This window comes from Anoplopoma fimbria, chromosome 4 (assembly GCF_027596085.1).
Source record: "Anoplopoma fimbria isolate UVic2021 breed Golden Eagle Sablefish chromosome 4, Afim_UVic_2022, whole genome shotgun sequence".
Taxonomy (NCBI): Eukaryota; Metazoa; Chordata; class Actinopteri; order Perciformes; family Anoplopomatidae; genus Anoplopoma; species Anoplopoma fimbria.
In genome coordinates, this window is record NC_072452.1 from 24062414 (window position 1) to 24085028 (window position 22615).

The 22615-nt window shown below is 38.8% G+C and overlaps 1 protein-coding gene across 1 annotated transcript in view; it reads left to right on the forward strand.

The window, feature by feature from the left end:
* The window catches only part of LOC129089781 (polycomb group RING finger protein 3), a 57825-nt gene that overhangs the window by 19573 nt on the left and 15637 nt on the right, over window positions 1-22615 (forward strand). The window contains exons 2-6 of the mRNA XM_054597147.1: window positions 4780-4889; window positions 9085-9202; window positions 13054-13150; window positions 17676-17731; window positions 18351-18458. Coding sequence (XP_054453122.1) covers window positions 4875-4889; window positions 9085-9202; window positions 13054-13150; window positions 17676-17731; window positions 18351-18458 — 394 coding nt within the window. The 5' untranslated portion in view covers window positions 4780-4874. The remainder of the gene's footprint in view (window positions 1-4779; window positions 4890-9084; window positions 9203-13053; window positions 13151-17675; window positions 17732-18350; window positions 18459-22615) is intronic.

The window sequence follows — 22615 nt, forward strand, 5'->3', positions numbered from 1 at the left end:
TGTAGAACAGCCAATAGGAACGCCCCCTCTAAAATGACCTGTGATTGGCCAAAGTCTCCTTTCACGAGTTAGATTTTCTAAAACCTGAAAACAGCAAAGGGGAGGTGCAGAAGTGTGGTTTTCTACTATACGACTTGAATTACAATATGCTGAAAGGTTTATATGGATTGTATTGCACAATGCGCCAACAATAAACTGCGACCCCAGCTTTCAGGAACATTTGGAAACTTGGGGTGTTGAGTTTGGGTAGCGGTTCCCAACTTTTAGAGCTTGTAAATCTTTAAAAATGAAGCCACATCCACAGCTGGTCTGACTGTAACTTAACGTTGTGTAAATTAGTTGTTAGCAGCAAGTTTGTTCCTTCTTATATTTGTCTTATTTAGAGGTCCAAAGAGATAAAAGTATTAACTATTTCACCAGAATTAAAAGAAAGAATATGTCATGTATTCAATCTCATCCTTTTATCCTCTTGTGACCGCTCATACTTACTTGTTACTCTTTCGAGGGAGGTCCAAAACCCAAACCCCAACCACAGGTTGTGAACCACTGGGGTTGAGGTTGAGCATGAGTACCTTTTTCATTTAGGCCTGAACAGATGCCATTAAGGCACACAGTAAATTATGAAAAGTTAGCTGACGAAAACATTGCTAAACATAAATTTACTTTATTTGTTTTGTTTAGGAGCAAATTTCTGGTGTTTTAAAGCAATTTCTTGGAGCCATTCATTTTATAAAATTTTGTAATTTTTCAACTTTTATTTAATTTTGTAATTTTTATTTATAATTTATGATTAATTTCGTTATTTCTTTGCTATTTATTATTATTTTTATTATTTTTATTATTATTCAATTTTTTCATTTAATTGTATTTTATTTTATTATTTTATTATTTTGTTTAGTCTGCCAAAAATATGAACCATGCTCGGGAGTCAGGATCCGTCCCACGAGGACATGAGGCAGGTGTGATGTGATGTTTGCGGTTTGTCACAGAGCACGATTGATAAAACCAGAGCCACTGGTTCAGTTCGTCAGTGGGTTTGTGGGAAACAGCTGCTGCTCGACAGGTTTCAGTGGGAGGACGGGTGATGATGAACCCACGGCTTCACTGTGAATCACTACAGTTACTGTTCACTGTTACGTCATCACAGCTGCCTTCACTTGTTTCTGATGTTGATATTTAAGGTCAGAGTCTTCAGGAGCTCTTAATAAATATGCCTCTTAATGTAGACTAATACAATTTAACTAGGATATAATTGTTTTCAGAGATGGAGTTAGTTATTCATTAGCCTGCCAACAGGAATGGCAACAATTTAAATAATCAATTCATTATTTTGAGTCATTTGTAAAACTAAAATGTCCAAAATTATTTTGTTCATAACTCAGATGTGAATATTTAGTTTCTTGAGTCTTCTATTGATTATAATTTGAATATTTGTTATTTTGGGGACTCCAAATCCAAACCTTCTGATATTGCATACAAAAAATGATTAAGTAATTATTAAAAACAATATATATTCATCTTTAACAAATAATTAATCTCCCTAATGCTGTCTTTTTCTGTATTTTTTTTTTAATATAGTCTAATATTTCTGTTGAAATCACTCTCATTTGATTTATTTAATAATCTCTTGGTCTCTTTGCTGTCTTCATAGAAAAGCAGATTCCAGTCTCAGCACGATAAACACAGTAATGAGGGTTCATTTCACATTTGACTCACGGATCACAGATCAGCCAATGATGTTGACAGACTTTAAACAGGATCAGGTGGATGTGTTAACCCTGCTGCTTACTCTCTGCTGTTTTTGTCTATCGTAACATAAAAATCATGTGCAGTTTGACCCCAGATGACTCGAGCAAATGCAGACCATAAACAAGCTTCTGGTAGCTGCGCAATCATATCGTTTGAGGAACATATTCACAAGTGGATGTGAGAGACGACAGAAGATATTGCCTCTTCCTCCATGAGAAAATTAAGAAACAGATAGTTTGGAATTTCCAGAACAGTTTCGCAGCAGTAGAGTTTGCTTTACATGTGCTGATGTCTCAATATCTTGTATAATTTGGCATTTTTTCCCCTCCGTAAACTGCTGACTGTTGAGACAGGAAATGGAGTGGTTGGTTAACTGACACAGTTAAACGCTATTAAACGTAACCCATTGGCTATCGGGACATCGCTGATATCTGACTGTGAACCGAGATAACAGTGTTTCCCATATGAATGTGAGAGCGGGCCGTGTGCTGCAGTGGATGCACATCTGTTTAATGTATCGTCTGGCTTTCACATAACTGGTGTCCTCACATGACCCAGAATGCAGCAGCCTCAGTTCAGCTGTGAACTGAACTGAACTCAGAGGTTGTTTTTATCTTTTTATGTTTTATGTTTTATATCTTTATTTTTGCCTCCAGGGCTATCCTTGTAGTCATCCAGTGGTTTAAGATCACAACCACCACCACCACCACCACCACCACCACTGCTGCAAAGGACACAAGCTGAACAAATGTCTCAGATGCACACAGCCTGAATTTGTGATGTTAATTTATTTTGACGCTGTCCAAATATCAAAGAATTCAGAGCTCAAAGTTGACTTTTTCACATTTTAATAGCAGTTTGTAACTTATGATAGTGTAAAGTCAATATATTCAACTTTTGGACTTTTGTTTGAATAAAACAAGCGACTTGAATTCTTCACTTTGGCATTTCAAAGTATTTTCTGCCTTTTTATCGACAAAACATTTGCTTGAATCATCAAGAAAATAATCTGCAGATGAATTGATCAAGTAAATGATTGTTGTGGACCATAGAGTTCCTCCAGCTTTGTGTCAACAGTTTGTGTTTGAGTTACATAAGCCCACATAGCTACAGCTACATAAAGAAATGTTAGTTTACTGTTACAGTTTACTGTGGAAGAACGTCACAAACCTGACCTCCATCAAACACATTTGGAATGAACTGATTTCGAGCCGGATCTGATCACCCAACATCAGTCCTTGACCTCGTTAATGCTCTTGTGTCTGAATTGGTGCAAATCCCTGCAGCCGGGTTCAAACATCTGGATGAAAACCTGAAACCAGAAAATGGAGGCTGCATATAAGCATGTTACTGTCCCTGACACTTTAACAAAGTCATAGGTGTTATGTTTGCGTATATAGTTTTGCTCATTTAGAGAGTTTTGTTGTTGTATTCAGTGTTCATTTCAGGAGCTACTTTACCTCCTGCTTGATTTTGCATCTGTCCTGGATACATGTTGAGCTTTTTCAAGCATAAGTAACTGCTTGCTAGCAGATGTCAACATCTGTCTTCTCATCCCCACATCCCTTAGCGTGTTTTTATGTTGTCATGTTCTCACACCTGTCTACGCAGACCAAACCCAAAGAGGAAACTCTCCCGAGTCTTTTCTCGTTGCGGGGTCACGACCTCTACTCACCCCTGCTGGGGCTGAAATATAACATTACATCACAGTGGTGTCATGTGACAATAACATCTGCGTTAATAGGCTGCGTGTGTCCTCAGCAGACCCCCCACCCCCACACCCCACCCCCACCCTCCACCACATTTCAGCGCTGTCGACTAACTGGGCTAATTTCACGGTCTGATGAGCAGACGGAGGCAGACCTACTGTTGTAACCGGAGACTTTAAAACCGTGTGTGTGTGTTTTTGGAGGAGGATGAAACGGACGTGGGTGTCTTCCTCGCATTCCCTCTCTGATCGTGACTCGAGTGGTCGGACTCCTACAATTAAACAATGAATCACACAAAGCGATGGCAGGACGAGTCACTGCTGCCCGGCTGGAGGACAGAAGTCCGTAGCCCGTCCGTTGTGGACAACCACTACGTTCAGGAACACTGTACGGCATTAAACATGTGTTACAAGTGGTTAAATGTGAGAACATCTTTTTGTTTGCTCTCTCTTGCCAAGCGTTTCGCGGCGTGTCAATCGAACAGCGTGGGTGGCACAGTGAAGTATTTATTCCTTGGAGTTTCTGTTGCAGTTTGACTTTCTTTGCTGTGATTGCTCGAGGAAAACCCAGCCAAATTTAGAGATTTTATAATTAAAGGGAATAGCGCGACATGTTTGGAAATCCTTGTGAGTTAAATTAGAAGACTGGTATCACAAAAGATTTGGGAAATGAGGAAACAGCTCGCCATTTGTGCACTCTATCTTTTGCATTTAATTTGTACAGAATTCAAAGTGTAAAGTCACAATTTGGCATCTCACTGGTGTGTTATTTGACGTACTATTTCTTGGCGAAGACCACTAAGCTGGCAACTGCTCCCGGTCAAGAATAGCCTGGCGCTTATCCCTCGTAAAACAGTAAATGTGGTTTATGTTTTAAGGTGTTGATTGGTGAGCTTTGGGTGAGCTGGTTGGCAGATTTTATACAGAGCCAACTAGTCCAGTCTTTGTGCTAAGCTAAGCTAAGCTAAGTGACTAATGGAGGCTCCATATTTAACTGACAGACATAAGAGTGGTATCGATTATCTCGTCTACTCTAAAATCTAGCAAATTATCACATTCCCCGAAATGTTGAACTACTCATTTAAAGCTGAACTGGTTGTTGGTAGTATCAGAAAATGATGAAAGTGGGCTGGTGGATTTGTTTCACTCACCAAACAAACAATGGCACCTTTTAAACACTCACCAGCCATTTGGCCAGTGGACAAAAAAAAAGTACATTTGCACCCTGGGTAGTATTCTCTCCTAGAATACAATGTTTTAAATCACTGATATTTCAGAACGCATCTCCCTAACGTCTCTGCTCTCTTCTTTCTGTGTCTCAGGCTCCAATGAGAGGCTCTCCATGATGAGGAGCTAACACTGTCGGCCGCACAACCGCAGGAAGAGACGTGGCTGCTGCACCATCCACAGTCGACGCATGGCGGTATTAGGGGTAAGAACCACAGCGTCACGGTTACTCTCTTCTCTTTGTCACTGCTGAAAAACTCTGAAAAACTCCTGTTGTGTTTTTGTCAGCCTCAGAAACGAGAGTTGGATGAGTTACCAACACTTTTAGACATTTAATGTGTCAATACTGGGTTTAGTTTCTCCATGGTGCCTACGGTTAGGTTTCGGAGACTTTTCCTGTTTTAGTGCATCCCAAATAATGATATTGTTACGCACCAACATGTTACTGAGGAATGATTCTTGAGTTAATAAGTGACGAACAAAGGTTTAACATTTGGATATGGTCTTGGAAGCTGAAACTACATCTCTCCAAAAAGATCTAAACTACGAATTATGTTAATTTTTCTTAAATCGTATGATTATTCTCTCAAATAACAGATATCTTTGATCCATAAAAGGTTGGAAGTAGTAATAAATACACACAAAATGGTGAAAAAGTCCCATAACATGATGTTATGGGACAAGATGTTGAAATAAGAGACAAAAGAAAAGCAAACTGGGGGAATATTTGATATTTCTGTTGCAACATATAATTGATTATCCAAGTCGTTGTTGATTATTTTCTGTTGATAAGCCGATCGATAAGTTGACTAATCTTTTCAGCTCTAACTCTGATATATTGGGTTTGTGAAATCCTTCTGAAAAGTCACAAGAGACAAAAAATGCATCAACTTAAACGTTTTCTAGATTATTTCAGTTCTTAAAAAGCTGACAGGTGGACATTGGAGACATGTCAGCTTGTCTTTATCGTCTTCATGTCTATCTCAGAGTTCAGACTCGTCCACCGTTTTAGCAGTCAGAGAGGATTTCAGAACAGACTGGAGCCTCCAAATGATGGATGTCAGCTGTCTGAGCATCTAACTCCCCAGACACAACCGGCCATTATCTGTGTGTAATTTCATATCTGATGATTTTGTGCTGAGACTGTCTGCTGGTGAAGGCTGTATGGTAGTCAGCCCGTCAAACAGTCAGAGCAGCGTATGGTGGAGACAGACTAGGAGAGCAAAACATCTAATAAGATGAATGTATGGTCGGACACAAAGACATCTTTAATGCTTCAGGAGTCTGTCTGGTTTCATCCAAAGAATACATATTTATATATATATATTTAAACTGCACTTCAGATCTTCTCTTTGAATTATTTGTTATTTTTAAAGTTAGTCCTGTTAGTTGATGAAGAGAAATTCTCCAATTCACTGATAAGAAAGTCTGTCAGTTAGCTCGTTAACAGCAATTTGGTTTCGATTATAAGAATCAAAATGAACATTTATGCCTGCCGTGATAATTACGCTAACGACTTATCGTACAATATCTGGAAATTAACTTGTTCACTTTTAATTGATGGTCTTTTTTTTGCAATAGAAGGACACAACCTTGGAGATGTTAATATATGGACTTATCGTACGACATGGAAAGTCGAATATTTCGCATTTGCGTGTTGTTTTTTTGTCCTATCCTCTGTGTTTAAATTCCTCTGAGGAGGTGTGATTATGTTTTTGACAGGGATCCTTACTGGAACTGTAAAGCATTGAGTTTGTCACTGTACTCATTTTCTATATATTAAAAATAAAGTTGCTTCAAGTTAACAACATCCACAGTATCCAGTATAAGTGCAGTCAGATTCTCTTAGCACCGTGGTTTTTCTTTTCCTCAGTCCTTATAAATTCTCCTTCACATCTTTCCTAATTAACACTCCCATCCCCTCTCACTCATCATTCCAGCTGTTGCCATCTGGCAGGAGACTGGAGCTCCCTCAATGCTGTGGATATTCTAAACAGAGACATAATAAAGTATTTTAGCTCTGTTTTACACAGTGATGCCAGAACACCAAAGGCAGTTTTCCATTTCATGTGATAGATTGGACGATAAAGTATTCTTATCTTATGTTATCTTTGTGACGTTTTTCATTGAGGTCAAGGAAAAGTGGATAGAAAAACACATGCGACGTCATTTTTTTGGACCAAAGCTCATATTGGCGGTAATTAACATATATTCCTGAGCTTTTTACACATCATCAGCAGCGTGTTTGCTCAGCTCTGTGGGAACAGAGAGGACTCCCGGTGACTTGTTGATGATGTTACTCGCAGAGTGAAACCACAGTTACTCATCACACTTCAGTAGAGACCACGTCCTCATTTCCATCCTTTTCTTTTGGAATGAATGAATCACCACCTGAGCCGTCAGCACTGCTCGTTTGACTCTGATCCTGCAAGTTGAACTGAGGACTCTGGTTCACCATCTCAATGTGTATCTAAAGCTTGAGTAGCGTATATGATCTTTATGGAGATGTTCTTGTGTCTCTGGTTCCTGAACCACAGTGTTATAATATCAACATAAAACAGGCCAAAAGTGCTGCAATATACGCTTAAATGAAACGTTGTCTTCAAAAGGAAACTCAACCAGAAGATGAAAACACAGGAGACAACGGGACTCTGTAGCAGGAATGATGTGATGATGGCTAACTGGCTCCTTGGGTACAATAAGACCAGGCATAGAGGACAATGAAGCCCAGCGATCTGACATAAAATGCTGCAGTAATATCCAACATATATTTCTGTGTTGGGATTATGGGTATTTTGCTGCCCGCGTTGTTCTCGCTTTGGCTTTTTTCCCAAATGGTTTTAGTGGTGAAACTGGCTTTTCTTTCCCTACATAGAGGCATTATTGTAAGCATTTACAGGAATTGTATTAATGCAGTTGCATGTTTGGTTAACTCTCATGTAATTGAGGCTTTATACAGATATTCTAGTCTGTCCACACATGGATTCCCTGTTTTGTTTATATGTACTCGCTTATCAATCACTGACTCACTCAACTCTTAAACGTAATCAACAAACAGACACATGCACATAATAGAAGTCTTTACTTTTCTCGCCTGCAAAAAGCAAATGTTGGGTTTTACTGAAAATACGGTTTTGAAATTGGTGCTAATGATCTTCAGTTGGTTATTGTCTGGGCCATTAATCAAATTATGTGTGCTTGTTTCTTATAAAACACAAATGAAGAACTAAACCGTAATGATTTTTTTGGTTAATTAAGTTATGCTGAAGTTTAAAACCATCGAGGATTCAAGATTTCTCTCATAACATTTCCCTTCTGCCCACAAGCTGCAATCTGCTCTCTGTTTTCAGAAACAAATACAACTTCTTTTATTTGAGCATCTGTGATGTTATGTAACTTACTCTTTAGACATTTAGCTCTAATAGTAGAGCAGCACGCTGTAAGTGAGCAGGAAGCGGCTCACAGTGTTGCCAACAGACTAGCAGGACAGAATAGCGGCCGCAGGGATTGAACCCAAAACCTTTTGGTGAAGGGACAGTCTGCTTACCAGAGTTTCCCTCTGAAACAAAGTCAGGAAAGAAACAATGCATGTTGTTGAAAGTTGAATAAAGACTTGTGTGTGTATGAATGCAAAATGCAATGAAATGTTTAGTGTTTACTAATAGAGGAAGGGCAAAATAAGTTTATGGTATTTGAATTCTTTTATATTTGTTTATTTCCTAGGTCATGTTCTCAGATTGTGTTTTTCCTTTAAAGCAGCAGCTTCACTGTTACATTCAGTCTAGATGCATGTTGTTAGTTAACGGTGCTAACATCTAAATACACAGCAATAATATAACAATCCCTCAATCACAGATGTGCTCGGAATTTCAAATTCAGCACCTTTTAAATGTTCTTTTGTTTTATTTGTAAATGGTGTTCTGATAGTGTAGTTTTTTTACTGAAACATGGAGGGGAATGTTTGAAACGGCACAAAATAAATATGTTGTTTGTACTTTTTATTGATGACAGAGAGTTTACTCATAATGATTCATCATGACCTAAAATCCTAAAAACGATGCTCTTCAGTGGCTGCAGGGTTTGTTTCAGCAGAGCCACTGCTGGATGTGTTATTGTTCTTCTACAGCCATTATACAAAACAGGGGATGCAATGGTGACTTTTAGATTTTTTTTTTATTACTTTTGTGTACATTCTTTATACAAGCCTTGTGAAATGGGAGCAAGAACCGAAGACATAAAGTTGTCTGAGAATAAGCGAGAAAAAGTAGGAAAATATCAGCGAAGAAACTTCCAGAAATGTTCCTGAATCAAAGTATTTTAACCGTCAGTGGTCGAGGCTTATTTGAACGTTTTGCTTTAAGCTTTCATTTAATCATTTCGGTTTTGTTCTTCTTCCTCAGAACCCCGACATGCTGACGAGGAAGATAAAGCTGTGTCACATCAACGCTCACATCACATGTCGTCTGTGTGATGGATACCTGATCGACGCCACCACCGTCACCGAGTGCTTACACACCTGTAGGTCCACACACACACACACACACACACACACACACACACACACACACACACACACACACACACACACACACACACACACACACACACACACACACACACTTCTGTCTGCTCCGTGATTTCAGATACGTTTTCACTGCACTGCTGCTCATCCCTGTTATGTTCCTGTTTTTCTTCTTTCGTCCTTCCTTCCTTTCTTCCTTACGTGTTCTTTCTTTTGCTCAATTTGTCTCATTCCTTTCCTTTGTTCCCTCCGTCCTTTATTCGTTCCTTCCTTCCTTTCGCCCTTCACTCATACCTTCCTTTCCTTTCGACCTTCCTATCATCCTTTCTTTCTTCCTTCCTTCCGTCTTTTTTCCTTTATTCTTCCTTTTGTCCTCTTTCGCTGAGTTTGTCTCCGTCCTTTCCTTTATTCTTTCCTTCCTTTCTACCTTACCTACTTCTGTCCTTTCTTACTTCCTTCCTTTCTTTATTTCTTTCATTCTTCCCTGCATCCTTCCATCCTTTCTTCCTCTGTCCTTTTGTCCTTCATTTCTTCCTTCCTCTCCTCCTTCGTCCTTCATCCTTCTTCCTTCCTCTCCTCCTTCATCCTTCAGTCCTTCCTTCCTCTTCTTTTTTCCTTCCGTCCTTTCCTATATTCGTCCTTCCTTCCTTTTTTTCTTCCTTTCTTTACTTTCAGTCGGTTTAATATAAATGTAACTTTAAGATATTGGACATCAGGTCCTTACACATGAAGCAAACTCCCACAGAGAAATGCATGAAGATGTTTGTGTCTGAGCTTACAGTCATTATGCTGTTCGGTCAATCACTCTGCTATTTATGAAGCATTATTAATGTCATCTTAAAAATACACTATAGAAGTAATGTAAGTCGCACATAATTACTTTCAACTTCTGAGGTTGTGTCTTCTAACTTCAACAGGGTAAAGATTCTATTTATAAAATGTTTTTATCAGACAAAACCCTCTTTCTTAGTCTAGTTTATCGCTTCTCGTTTTGTTGATTTTCAGCAAACAAAAGCAGAAATTCAACATTCTACAAAGGCAGAGAGAAATCCAAATAAAACACTCACTGTGTAATGAAACATCATTTTGACTTTGAGCATAATTAACAATTAAAAGGTGGTTTTAATGGGTTTATTAAGTTGAATCAGCAGACAATTTGACAAGTGAGAAAGTGATTAAAGCCTGGTGGGACTCATTCAAAGTCAAAGTCAATCATGTTTTAATATCACTAAGTAATTCAACTTCATGTTTTTTTTACTTTTTTAAAACAGAAGTTCTTTACAAACGGTAAAAAAAAAGAAAAAGATGAAATAAAAGAGACTAAAAAAACACTAAATGTGAAGCTTTAAGATGATGGAAAAGACAAAGAAAACATGATTTAAAAAAAAATGTTCCTCTGATTTTTGCTTCAGACGTGATGGACGCTGTTCTGAAAAAGACATTAAAGTATTTGAGGTGTGTGATAAAAGCTTGGATGACTTTTTCTGAATGTTTGTCAGGAAGAAACCAGTGCTTTCACCTCGAGCTCAACATTTAGATTTGAATTTCCATTCACACAATTAACTTTTGAGTAAAGTTTTTCCTAACAGTATTTGGATCAAAACAAAACAGCTTTGTTTAACTGTTACGTTGTAGAAAAATACATTATAAAATACAGCTGTTGATGTTTTGGCATCTTTTTATCCCTCTTATAAAACAAGTTTTGGGCCAGCTCTTCCTCTTGAGATTCCTCACACATCTAGCCAGAAACTTCCTGTCCTACCAGCGAGGTCTCGTGTATTTCTTGGTCAGGTCTGACCCTGAATCATCGTTTTTTGTAAGACCTCTGGGGGTCAACTGAGTTAACAAGAGTTCTGTGGGTTATTGGGGCTCGGAGGCATTCCTACCCCGGCGAGCTGTTTAATTGAGCTCACACACATTCGTTCCTGGTGCCGTGCATTTGGGTCGCAGAGAATAATCAAATCAAACTGGAGCGTGGGTCGATCAGTGGCTCTCTGGCTCGCGTGAACTAGATTCAACGTAACATTTTAGTTTATTTAAAGGGAGAAAAACACCTAGCAGATACACCTCATGTGTGCTTATGTTGAAAACTTTATTGCAATTTTTTTAGATGCAAAAAACAAAAAAATGATCACGTTTTCTCCTTAATGTTGCAGCATAAAGCAACTCTAATAACCTTTTAAACAAGATACCGAACTGAGCACCTACATGGTGCATACAGCGTTATTAAAGAACATTCATGTAGGATGAACCCAGACGGTGTGCCGCCTCGTCTGTCCAGTAGAGGGCGCTCCTCCACCACAGATGGGAGCTGTTCTGCTCAGCGTAAACAACAGTGTAGACGCTTTGATTCTCACTTTCGCTTTGAAAAAAGAGGGACTCCACCATCAGACATTTGAGACAAAGGGATTCACATCACGTCACCATTGCAGCTGTTCAGACGGACCGACTGAGCTCCACCTGCAATAACACTGAGACTGAGCTGAAAAAACAAATGTCAGGTGGAGATGGATTTGATGGAGGCAGGAGTGCAGTGCTGGTTCCCAAAACATGTCCCGTATTGTGCATATGAAGGTTTACATAGGTGAAAGGTCAAGTCATTTATGTTTAAACATCATTTTTAAAATTAGATCATCAATCAAAAATCAGAATGTTTTAACGGTCGTGAAGACGGAGTGTGTTTTTATTATATCAGCGTGGACATATTTTCCTGCAGGATTGTCTCAAATTGCTCTATTTCTTTCACTGTGTAGTTGATTTATGAGTTAATTGATTCATTAAGGAGGAATCCCAGACATAGTTACAGCCTGTCAAATGTGAAGTCCTGCTGCTTTTCTCTCGATCGTTCATTCTAAATGGATTATTGTGATGATTGGACTGTTGGTCAGGTCAAATAGAACATTTCACTTTGGGCTCTGGGAAATTGTCATAGGCATTTTATAGACTAAATATTACTTAATTAATAGTAAAACAATGCTTCGCTGCTCTGCCTGCCCCTGTAAGGAGGCAACACCTTTACCACGCTGCTGGAACCAGAACCAGAACCAGGACCGAGCGGGGCAGACTGTCAAACCCCGCTGCAGTCAAATGAGAGTCTGGTGCTCTGAAACACTATTATAATATAACCACTTTTAACTGCCAAAATCAACACAAAATGAAAGTTCCTCATAGTAGCTTTGAATGCAATATGAAACAACACTAACAGTCACTGAAGAGGAAAAACAAAAGTCAGCTGCTGCTCTTATCATTATAGATTAAGACAGTTTTTAAATCGCAGACATTACAAGCACAGCTCCACCAATACAGATGTATACAATTAAAACAAAATTCTGATTAAATTATCGTCAGATTCTTGATTTTTAACATTTACACTGACCTTTTAATTATTTTTTTATAAAAGCATCCCTGTTAATGGCTTATTAAAGAATTGTGACAAAAATGTGACAGTGTAAGAATAAACTCGTCAGTGCTCTCTGGTGGACAAACTGGGTACCAGAGACACAGTTTCTAAATGACTTCAAATGTTAATATTTGGCACTTCTGTGCTGACATTTCTTGTATCAGCCGACATGTATGATATTATGTATCTCTTTGATAACAGCAGGGCTCTCTAATTATGAGCTATAGAGAGATTTCAAAATATATCGAACATGTGGTTGAGATCCTGAAATCATCAAGAGTGACTATGATCAGATTTATCTATCAGATAATGATGATGGTTTTAGCCAAAGTCACAGATTTAAAAAAAAGTGAAACATTTGAAACATCTTTCTGAAAAAATACTAAACACACAGTATCATTGTTGGCCATTGTGTTAATTTATAAACCTGTGTGTGTGTGTCTCAAGTCTGTAGAAGCTGCCTAGTGAAGTATCTGGAGGATAACAACACGTGCCCCACGTGTAGGATTGTTATTCATCAGAGCCATCCACTGCAGTACATCGGGTGAGTGACAGAGCCGGCAGAACCACACACACACACACACACACACACACACACACACACACACACACACACACACACACACACACACACACACACAGGTACACACACACACACACACACACAAACATATAGTGCACACACACACACACACACACACACACACACACACACACACACACACACACACACACACACACAGGTACAGTTAGTTGCTGTCTTTCACTTACATCCTCTTACATTCTCCTTCTTAACCTCCTCCCTCTTTAGGTTTCTTTGTGCATTCCTCCCTCACAAACATATAGTGCACACACACACACACACACACACACACACACACACACACACACACACACACACACACACACACACACACACACACACACACACACACACACAGTACAGTTAGTTGCTGTCTTTCACTTACATCCTCTTACATTCTTCTTCTTAACCTCCTCCCTCTTTAGGTTTCTTTGTGCATTCCTCCCTCACAAACATATAGTGCACACACACACACACACACACACACACACACACACACACACACACACACACACACACACACACACACACACACACACTCTGCCTCTGGGGGCATCAGCACTGCCCTGCCAGTAAACAATAAACTACCAAGAACAAAGTGCTGCTCATCTCATTTCCACGGTGGTCGGTTTGTATCTGTGTGTATTCATAAAGGCATAGATACATAAACATAAGACAGTTTGATAAATGAATGAATGCTACACTTTGTTTTTGGTGATCATCATTAAATGTCATCATCATTACCAAAAATAAAGCCTAACATATGTAATTTTAGATAATTTTCTCATTAATGATATTATAAATGGTATTATTTCAACCACAGGCAACCCAATTCATCAGAAATGTTCATTTGTATGAACCGTATACTGCCCGTTCACCACTACACACGAGAGCATTTATGACCTAAACTCATTTACAATTCTGTTTGTAAGATGAGCTTCTAGAAATACGTACAGCCTGCAGTGCAATAAATAATACATGCAGTTATTCATTAATACAATAAAAGAACAATGATATCTTTAAATGGTTCGACTCACTGATGAATGAGTGTGAACTATTCATATAAAAATATATATTAACATGATTTTCCAACCAGCAGAACCAGAGATTTTTTTTATTTATCACATACCGTATTTTCCGCACTATAGGGCGCACTGGATTATAAGGCGCACTGTCAATGAATGGTCTATTTTCAATCTTTTTTTCATATATAAGGCGCACCCGGACTATAAGGCGCATTAAGCGAAACAAAACAGTCAGTCAGTCAAACTTTATTAAACGTGTTCACAATAACTCTCAACATTGTTCAAACGTTAATGAGCGTATTCACAATAACTCCCAACCCTGTTCAGTTGTAACACGTAAAAAAATATTTGTATGTAAATTAAAAGCACAGTGTGTATTCACTAACTCTCAAAATTGTTCCTGACTACGGTAAAAATGATGCTTGCTGTAATATTATGGTGCGGCACAGTAGTTTACTCCGCGTCGTACTAAAACATTTTGACAGAGCGCCGTGTACCACACAAAACCGCTTCGAGGTCAGGAAGCACAACCAGAATTAATCCATATATAAAGCGCTCCGGATTATAAGGCGCACTGTCGTTTTTTGAGAAAAGTAAAGGCTTTTAAGTGCGCCTTATAGTGCGGAAAATACGGTACTTATTTTTCTTGTCAAAACCTGTTGGCTACATTACCCACGATGCAATTCAACGGCTGACAGCTTGAGTTTCAGGGGTGTCATGCTAGTAGGGGTTAATGAGCGGGTCTGGGAACCTCAATTATTTTTAACGGTTGCTGCTTTTTGCACCGTTAGCGCTGTTAGCACCGTTAGCACTGTTAGCTGTGAGCCGCCTGCTCGACGTCAACATGATGAGACCTGTTTAGAGGCAATCAAAAATACTCCCAATTTCGTATCTTGCACCTTTAAGGCTTTATTTATTTATGCAATATTATTTTCACATATGCAGTCGTACTCCCAAAGATCTGTAAACACACTTTGATGTGTAAAATCAGTGGATTTTCCCTTTAATGTGGTAAAGATGATGGTTGGCACAGCTTTAATAATACGAAAATTGCTAAATTCTCTTTGAAATAATTACCACTTAATGTGAAAAAGTGTCCTCGTCTGTAATTTTCACACACATACCTTAGTCAGTAAACATCTTAAACACAAACAAGACTTTTAACGATGAATTTCGGGACCAGACTTTCTCTTCCAGTTGAAATTAAAAGTTTCATTTTTTGAGGTTTAATCCTCTTCCTTCTGTTTTTGGGGAGTTCCATCTGCCAAACTGAATCCTCCTCTCTGAGGGTTGTTGTTGCTGTTTGTTCCCCCTCTGAGCGCTCATGCATTAATGTCTGATTAATGCAACACATAAACTTCACGTGCACCAGCACATTTAGTCATTACTGTCCAAACTGCTTTGTCTGCAGACTCATTGTTTTGCATGAAACGCTCCGTTTCAGGAACATTAGCTCTTTGCACAGCTGTTAGTTTTTTCTTTTGTTTTTTTTGGGCCTCATTGTTTGGAGGAAATTGGATTTGATGGGAAACATCACAAATGATTTGAAGGGAAAAAACACTCCCATCATATGACAAATAAAAGCCGTCTGCTCATCAAGAAGATTGATCAAAGCTGATGAGTGAGATTGAACTAGAAATCACACTCAGACGTCTCCGAACTGAGAATCAGCTCGGCAGAACTAAACCAGCCTCTAGTTCTGTCAGGTTCCTTCATGGTTTTAATCCTTTTTATTATTTCACACACATACATATATACATCCATCCATCCATTTTCCGTAACCTGCTTATCCAGTTAAGGGTCGCAGGGGTGCTGGAGCCGATCTCAGCTGTCAATGGGTGAAGGCAGGGTTCACCCTGGTCAGGGCTGACATATAGAGACAGACAACCATTCACACTCACATCCACACCTACGGGCAATTTAGAGTCTTTGGACTGTGGGAGGAAGCCGGAGAACCCGGAGAGAACCCACGCTGACACGGGGAGAACATGCAAACTCCACACAGAAGGTTGTCCAGCCCGGGAATTGAACCCGGGCCCCTCTTGCTGTGAGGCGACAGTGCTAACCACTACACCACCGTGCAGCCCCATATACATATATACATTACAATAAAAACACTGCAAAATCATACTTAGAACAAAGAACAACCTGGCACTCTAGGTATGGGAAGGAGATTAGTTGTCTGTAAATAATGTAATTTAAGAAAATATATAGTATAAAAGTTAAAGTCACATCTAAATGGCTGCTAATTTTATAGAATATAAGATATTGTTTAAGATATTGTTTATCACAAAAGTTAAACAAGCTGCACACATGTGGCAGACCCACACAGGTGATTTTACCTATTTTGGCATTTTCTATATGCTCAAAATCATGAAAACATAAAGTTCTTTGCAGCAAAAAAAATGCAAAATTTCTATAAAGCATTAACAGAGAAGCACAAAGCCTGGATGAATAAATAAAAAAATGTTTAACTTCCTTGTTTAATAATCGTAAAAATGGACGACAGTTTTCAGTGACAGACTTTGAACTGCCTTAATGTTAAAAGATGCTTTATGATCTTTATTTTTTGTTTGGTTAAACCTTTATTTAACTTGGCAAAAGTCTCATTTAAGATTTAAAATCTCCTGTTCAATGTTATTATAAGAAAGAAAACACAGACAACATGAAGCCTAGAGGCCAATCGAACCAAAGGCAGGTGACAAATAAAAGAAAACCATCATCAAAACACAGAATAAGCAAAAAATGTTTTGAAGAATAGCATTTATCCCTCCAAAAGAGTTCCGCAGACTTTTAAAAGTTTCTCTTAATATAAACGGCTCGTATCAGTGTCACATTTATGAACAGCAGATCTCAGTGACTCTGTTGAGAACAAACTACCGGCTCCGTCCAGCGGGGGGCAGTGTTTAGCTGCCTTTTGAAAAGAGCCTCAGCGCCGACCGATACAAAGACTCTCCCCTGTGAACAGCGTGGGAGACAAACAAGTTTTTTCTCCTTCATAACACTCCAACAAACCTGAAGTGTCGTCTCCGTTAGCTGGTTGTCAAAACGCAGCTTCAGCGCGGCGATGGCGAGCTCCACACTGTGCACCTGCGTCACCTTCACTGTTCAGCAGGAAAAGGCAGTTTAACACTAAGAATGACAAAACATATGCTGCACGCTGGCCTCTGAGAGCAGCTGTTATTTGAATTTTTCAGTCCAACACATTTGACATTTCTTAGTAAATGTCAGGTTGTGATTTGGTGTTTTTCATCTTAAAAACAGGGTTTTCAGTTAGTGGTGCGCAGAGTTGTACAAAATAAGTGTTTTTTTTCTGCTTCCCTTTCCTGTTAATCATTTCAAGCCCCCTCATTGTGTCCAGAAAACCACTTTAAACCATAGAGATGTAGTACTCGTATAACATCTCATTATCCATTATCATAAACTAATAAGGTAACTAACCAATGTGTTGTTCTTTCCAGCCATGACAGAACAATGCAAGACATTGTCTACAAGTTGGTGCCGGGACTTCAAGAGGGTAAGTGTCGTGTGTCGTCTGTCTTTATGATGCAACACACAAGAGATCCAACTACGAACCTTAAAGCTCCAGCTTCCACTGAGTCCTGCTGATGTCGGGTTAAACAATGAATGCTTGTTGGTGCAATCCAGCTGTTAAGTTAAATCAAGGTTTAACTTTGAAATCATGGTGCACCAAACTTTCAAACTAAAAAAGAAATATTAAAGTGGCAATCCTAAAGATTTCAGTCCTTGTTGATTTAGAAGTATATATATAATATTTAATTTTTTTATTTGGGTAAACTAGCATCTCTATATAGATTAAATTATTTTAACTTGGATTTACTAAAAATAGATTAGTATGTATTTGTGCAACTGAGCTCTGCTTAATTTAAATCCTGGATTTACTCATTTTAAACCTGGTTTTATTAAACCCGGATTACAACTAACCTTAGATAAAACAAATCCTTATTGGTGCAATCCAGCCAACATTATGTGTTCACAAATTGGCTTTCCATTGCTGAAAAAAAAAATACATCTTCATAACATATTCTTGTTGTCATTATTGGGCTTAGAAGATACAGTGAGAGATAAACACAGGTCCTCTCTGATTTCTCTCTCTCTCTCTCTCTCTTCTACAGCGGAGATAAAGAAGCAGAGGGAGTTCTATCAGAAGTTGGGGATGGAGGTGCCAGGAGACATTAAAGGAGAGCTCTGCAACATGAAGACTCATCTAGATCAACGCAATGGTACGGTCCCCCTCTCACCCCCTCTCAGCCGTTTGTCTTGGTTCGATCTGGTTGAATATGCTAATTGTTTGAGTGAGGCCAGCCGCTGTGTGGAGTCTTGGTAGCTCAATTATATTTATTTCGCTCCGTTCAACACGACCTTCAGGTAGAATATAACAGACATGTGGGCCTCAGCATGATAAAAGTTGTGTTGTTGAGTTTTTTATTATGGGATGTGAGTTGTGTGTTGAAGGTCAAACAAATCGTGGGAGTCAAGTTTGCTGAGATGATTCAACAAACCAACAAATAAAATAATATCTTAGGTGGTTCTACACCACAGTTTAACTCGCTGTAGGAGTCACATGTTTGTATACCCATCATACCATAGTTTTGGGCTCATCAAAGCTTCTATATGCTTGATGTAAAGGGTTACAGTGTCTACAGCCAAGGTTTTGATTTATTTAATCGGACTAAACAGATTTAAACTTCTGTCGACCATTTGAAAAGTTTTCAAAGAGACAGTTTCCTCTTATCAGTCTTTACACCACTCAGATTTTTGGTTTGGTTCATACAAAGACTATGAACCAGAGGCTGGACATTTTTTCACAAGGCGACACAAACAACACATGATTATAAGAGAAGGGATACTTGTCCCTGTTGTATATCAAGGTAAAGATATCTGAAAGTTCGAGCCCGATAATAGGCCTCATGCTCGGAAAAACAGCCTATTGTTACGTGCAAAAACTGCAAACGTATGTTCACAAACATGCTTGTTGTCACCTCGGCAGTGGTTCTTCTCATTGTGCTATAAAAGAACAGACAGCCCCAAAGTCATGATGACCAACATTAGACTACAAGTAACAGCGGAAGCCATTAAGCAGCAGAAAATAAGGTCATTTGGTGAGTTTTTCCTCCGTACCAGCTCGCTTCCAAAGGGGCCGGAGTAAATGTGTGCCCAGAGGGCCGTCATGCCAGCAGGCCTAATCGCTCGCTTAATCCCCCCCTCTCAGATTTTTGGTAATTAAGGTTCAAATGGAAGTGGAACTGCTCCTTGCTTGAAGTCTGCTTTAGCTACAGCACACACAAACACAAACACACATGTATGTTCGTACACAAAAAAGGTTTTAAGGATAATTTGCACTGAAACCTAAAGACTCCTGGATTTCATTTCACCATTGTTTCCATTCAGTGCGCTAAAACACTTTTCACGTCTCCAGCTTTGGTGATACAAACATTTTTCTTGACTTTTGACACGAGAAAAACTAGAAAATCAGATGCTGTTGCTTTTCATTTGGAGGCTCATTAACCGGGAGGTTTTTTCTCTGCTGGATCGATGAAGAGTTTGCTGCATTTGAAGCTTTTTTTACAACCAGCTTTTTGACACATTTCACTTTGTATTGATAACGAGAGTTCTGTGTGTCTCTGCACACAGGAAGCTAAATAACAGAAGCTGAATCTAAACCTACAGCATGAATACAGAGTATATTAATTAAGGAATAACATAATAAAAACTCGTTTTGATAATACAATATGAAGGGTTAATCAGATGTAATCCTGCACTTTATCGTTAGTCATATAGATAACTAGACCTCAAGTTGTGTAGTGAGGAAGCCATCTGAAGAACTCGGCTAAAGACTGTTTAAAAAAGCTGACACTAAAATGCATATTCTTCCACATAGATATGATTATGAATGCAGAAAATAGTCTTAATGCCCAGTTAGTGACCTCTAGAGCAGTGGTTCTCAACCTTTTTTCAGTGATGTACCCCCTGTGAAATACTTTTTTAGCCAAGTACCCCCTAACCAGCGCAAAGCATTTTTGGTTAGAAATAAAGATGTAATACACAGCGCTGCGCCATCAGTGTCTGATTTATTAAACTGTCAACACTGACGATTGCATTGTTGCATTAAATTCAGTCTATGAACTTACACTTATATTTTAATGAATATTTATTAAATAACAATTTTTAAAGGATTTTTGAATGGATGCTAATTTTAAATATATTTTTTAAAAATCTCACGTACCCCCTGGAGTGCCTTCACGTACCCCCATTTGAGAACCACTGCTCTAGAGGCTAAACCCTGCAAATCAATCAAAAGCAGCTTTCCTAAACAGACCTTAAACATCTCTTTAATTACTTCATACCTTCCTCAATGAGAGTTTGTATATCCAGCTTCCTCACGAGGGTCTTAAAGTAACTTCTTTCTCTCCAATCTGAGAAAATGAACGCTCCTCATTAGCTCTTATTAAAGAACGGCTAACTAAAGCCAACACATGGCGAAGCAGAGATCACACAACACTAACTACAGGCGACATCGGGCGCTCTGTTAATGCCAGCCGAGCTGAACCGCATTACATTTAATTAAAGTCTCATTTATCCAGATTCCCTCAGAAGTAGAGACTTTCTCCTGGGTCCTCTCTAACCAGCGGAGGTAAATGAATCTGCTTCTGCCAGGTTGCTAAACACTTCCTGATTCCTCAGAGCTGAACGCAGGAGCAGAAATGTCAAAGCTGTTAATGTAACATCCCATAAATGTGACGGAGTTGATCAGAGAATGCCAACATGTTTGACTCAAGAATAGAAAACGAACACCCTTGCTTTTAGCTTAGTTAGAATGCATTCTGTTCTTATTCAACAGGAAATTGAAAAAAGTAAATCATTAAAATGGTGTTCAAATAACAGCAAGACACCACACATAAGTCCTAAGCTTTATTCACTTAGCTTTTCATACACAATCTGTTTTCTTCCCTGCACTACAACAAAAACACTTGGTTTCCACCAACATAAAACAGAATCATTTCTGTAAATTGCCTGATTTCCAGAGCATTTAATGCAAGAAAATGATGCCGTGATAAGTCTACTGAGAGAACTATTTTATCTTTCACTACTATTTAAACTCTAGGGGAGTAAGAAAACATCGATACCCTTGAGTATCATGATCTGTTTTGTTTTCTGTTACGAATTAGTAGTTTAAATGCAAATATTGAGGATCAGATTGCTCAAAAAGTAGTGCTATGATATTGGACTTTACAGTGACTTAGATGCACATGCATACTTCGATTGCATAAAAACGTAAACTTGTTTAGCTCAAATATATGCATGTGTTGGTGTTCTTTATACTATGAAAGTTTTCCAAAAAGTAGATCAAAAAAAGAATCAAATAAATCGCCTGGCTTACAGTATTGCAGCATCGCAATATTATGTTTTGTTTTACTGTACTGAATTATTAATTTACATGCAAAGATTTGCATCAGACAGCAGCTCAGACTGCATAAAAACTAGTTATATGATGTTTATGTCATTAAAACAAAAAATTCTCTGATTTTCTGCACATAGAAAGGGTTATACGATGACAGTTTTCTTAAAAGTAGATTACATTTTTTTATTGCATGATTCTTGCCAATACACAGACGGCTGTTTTACTCGATATTCTCATCGTACACGCCTTTGTGATTTGATTGTATGTCACAGATCCAAAATAAGTGAGTGAGACAGACGGCTCTTTTTATTTTATTTTTTTGATAAATCCCCAGCCTCGAGCAATCGTCCCATTAACTCAAACACAAACAGTCGGTCTTCGTCCGTGTTTGCAGTCGCTGAGATACTCCAGGGTCGTTTGAAGGTGAGCCGCCACCATAAGAGCGAGCCTCTCTTGATGAGCAATCAGTGAGTCTGGAGTCAAGAGACATGAGAGCAGGTCCAGACCTCTCCCCGGTAATACTCGGTGGAATTGGTGACAGTTAGCCCCGAATGGAAAATGGTCACAGAGGTCTGAACGCAATCCCACCTGCAGCCTGAGATGAAGTAAACTGTCCACACACACACACACACACACACACACACACACACACACACACACACACACACACACACACACACACACACACACACACACACACACACACACACCATGTTATTACAACCTCTGAATTCCAGGACGAACACACTGAACGTGTTTGTTTTGCTAAAGGTTACAGAAAAAGCAATACCTATCCGTGCAGCTTTTTATGTCACAGCACCGCAATTTTGACTTTGATAACCAAGTTTCATAGCTAAAAATTCAATGCTACTACAATTTCACAGCCAACAAGAAAATCCATTAAAAAATAAATATATGAACCTGGACAACTCTGTAGCAGCTGCTTCACAGGGCTTTGAAAAGTTGGTTAGGTGTTTA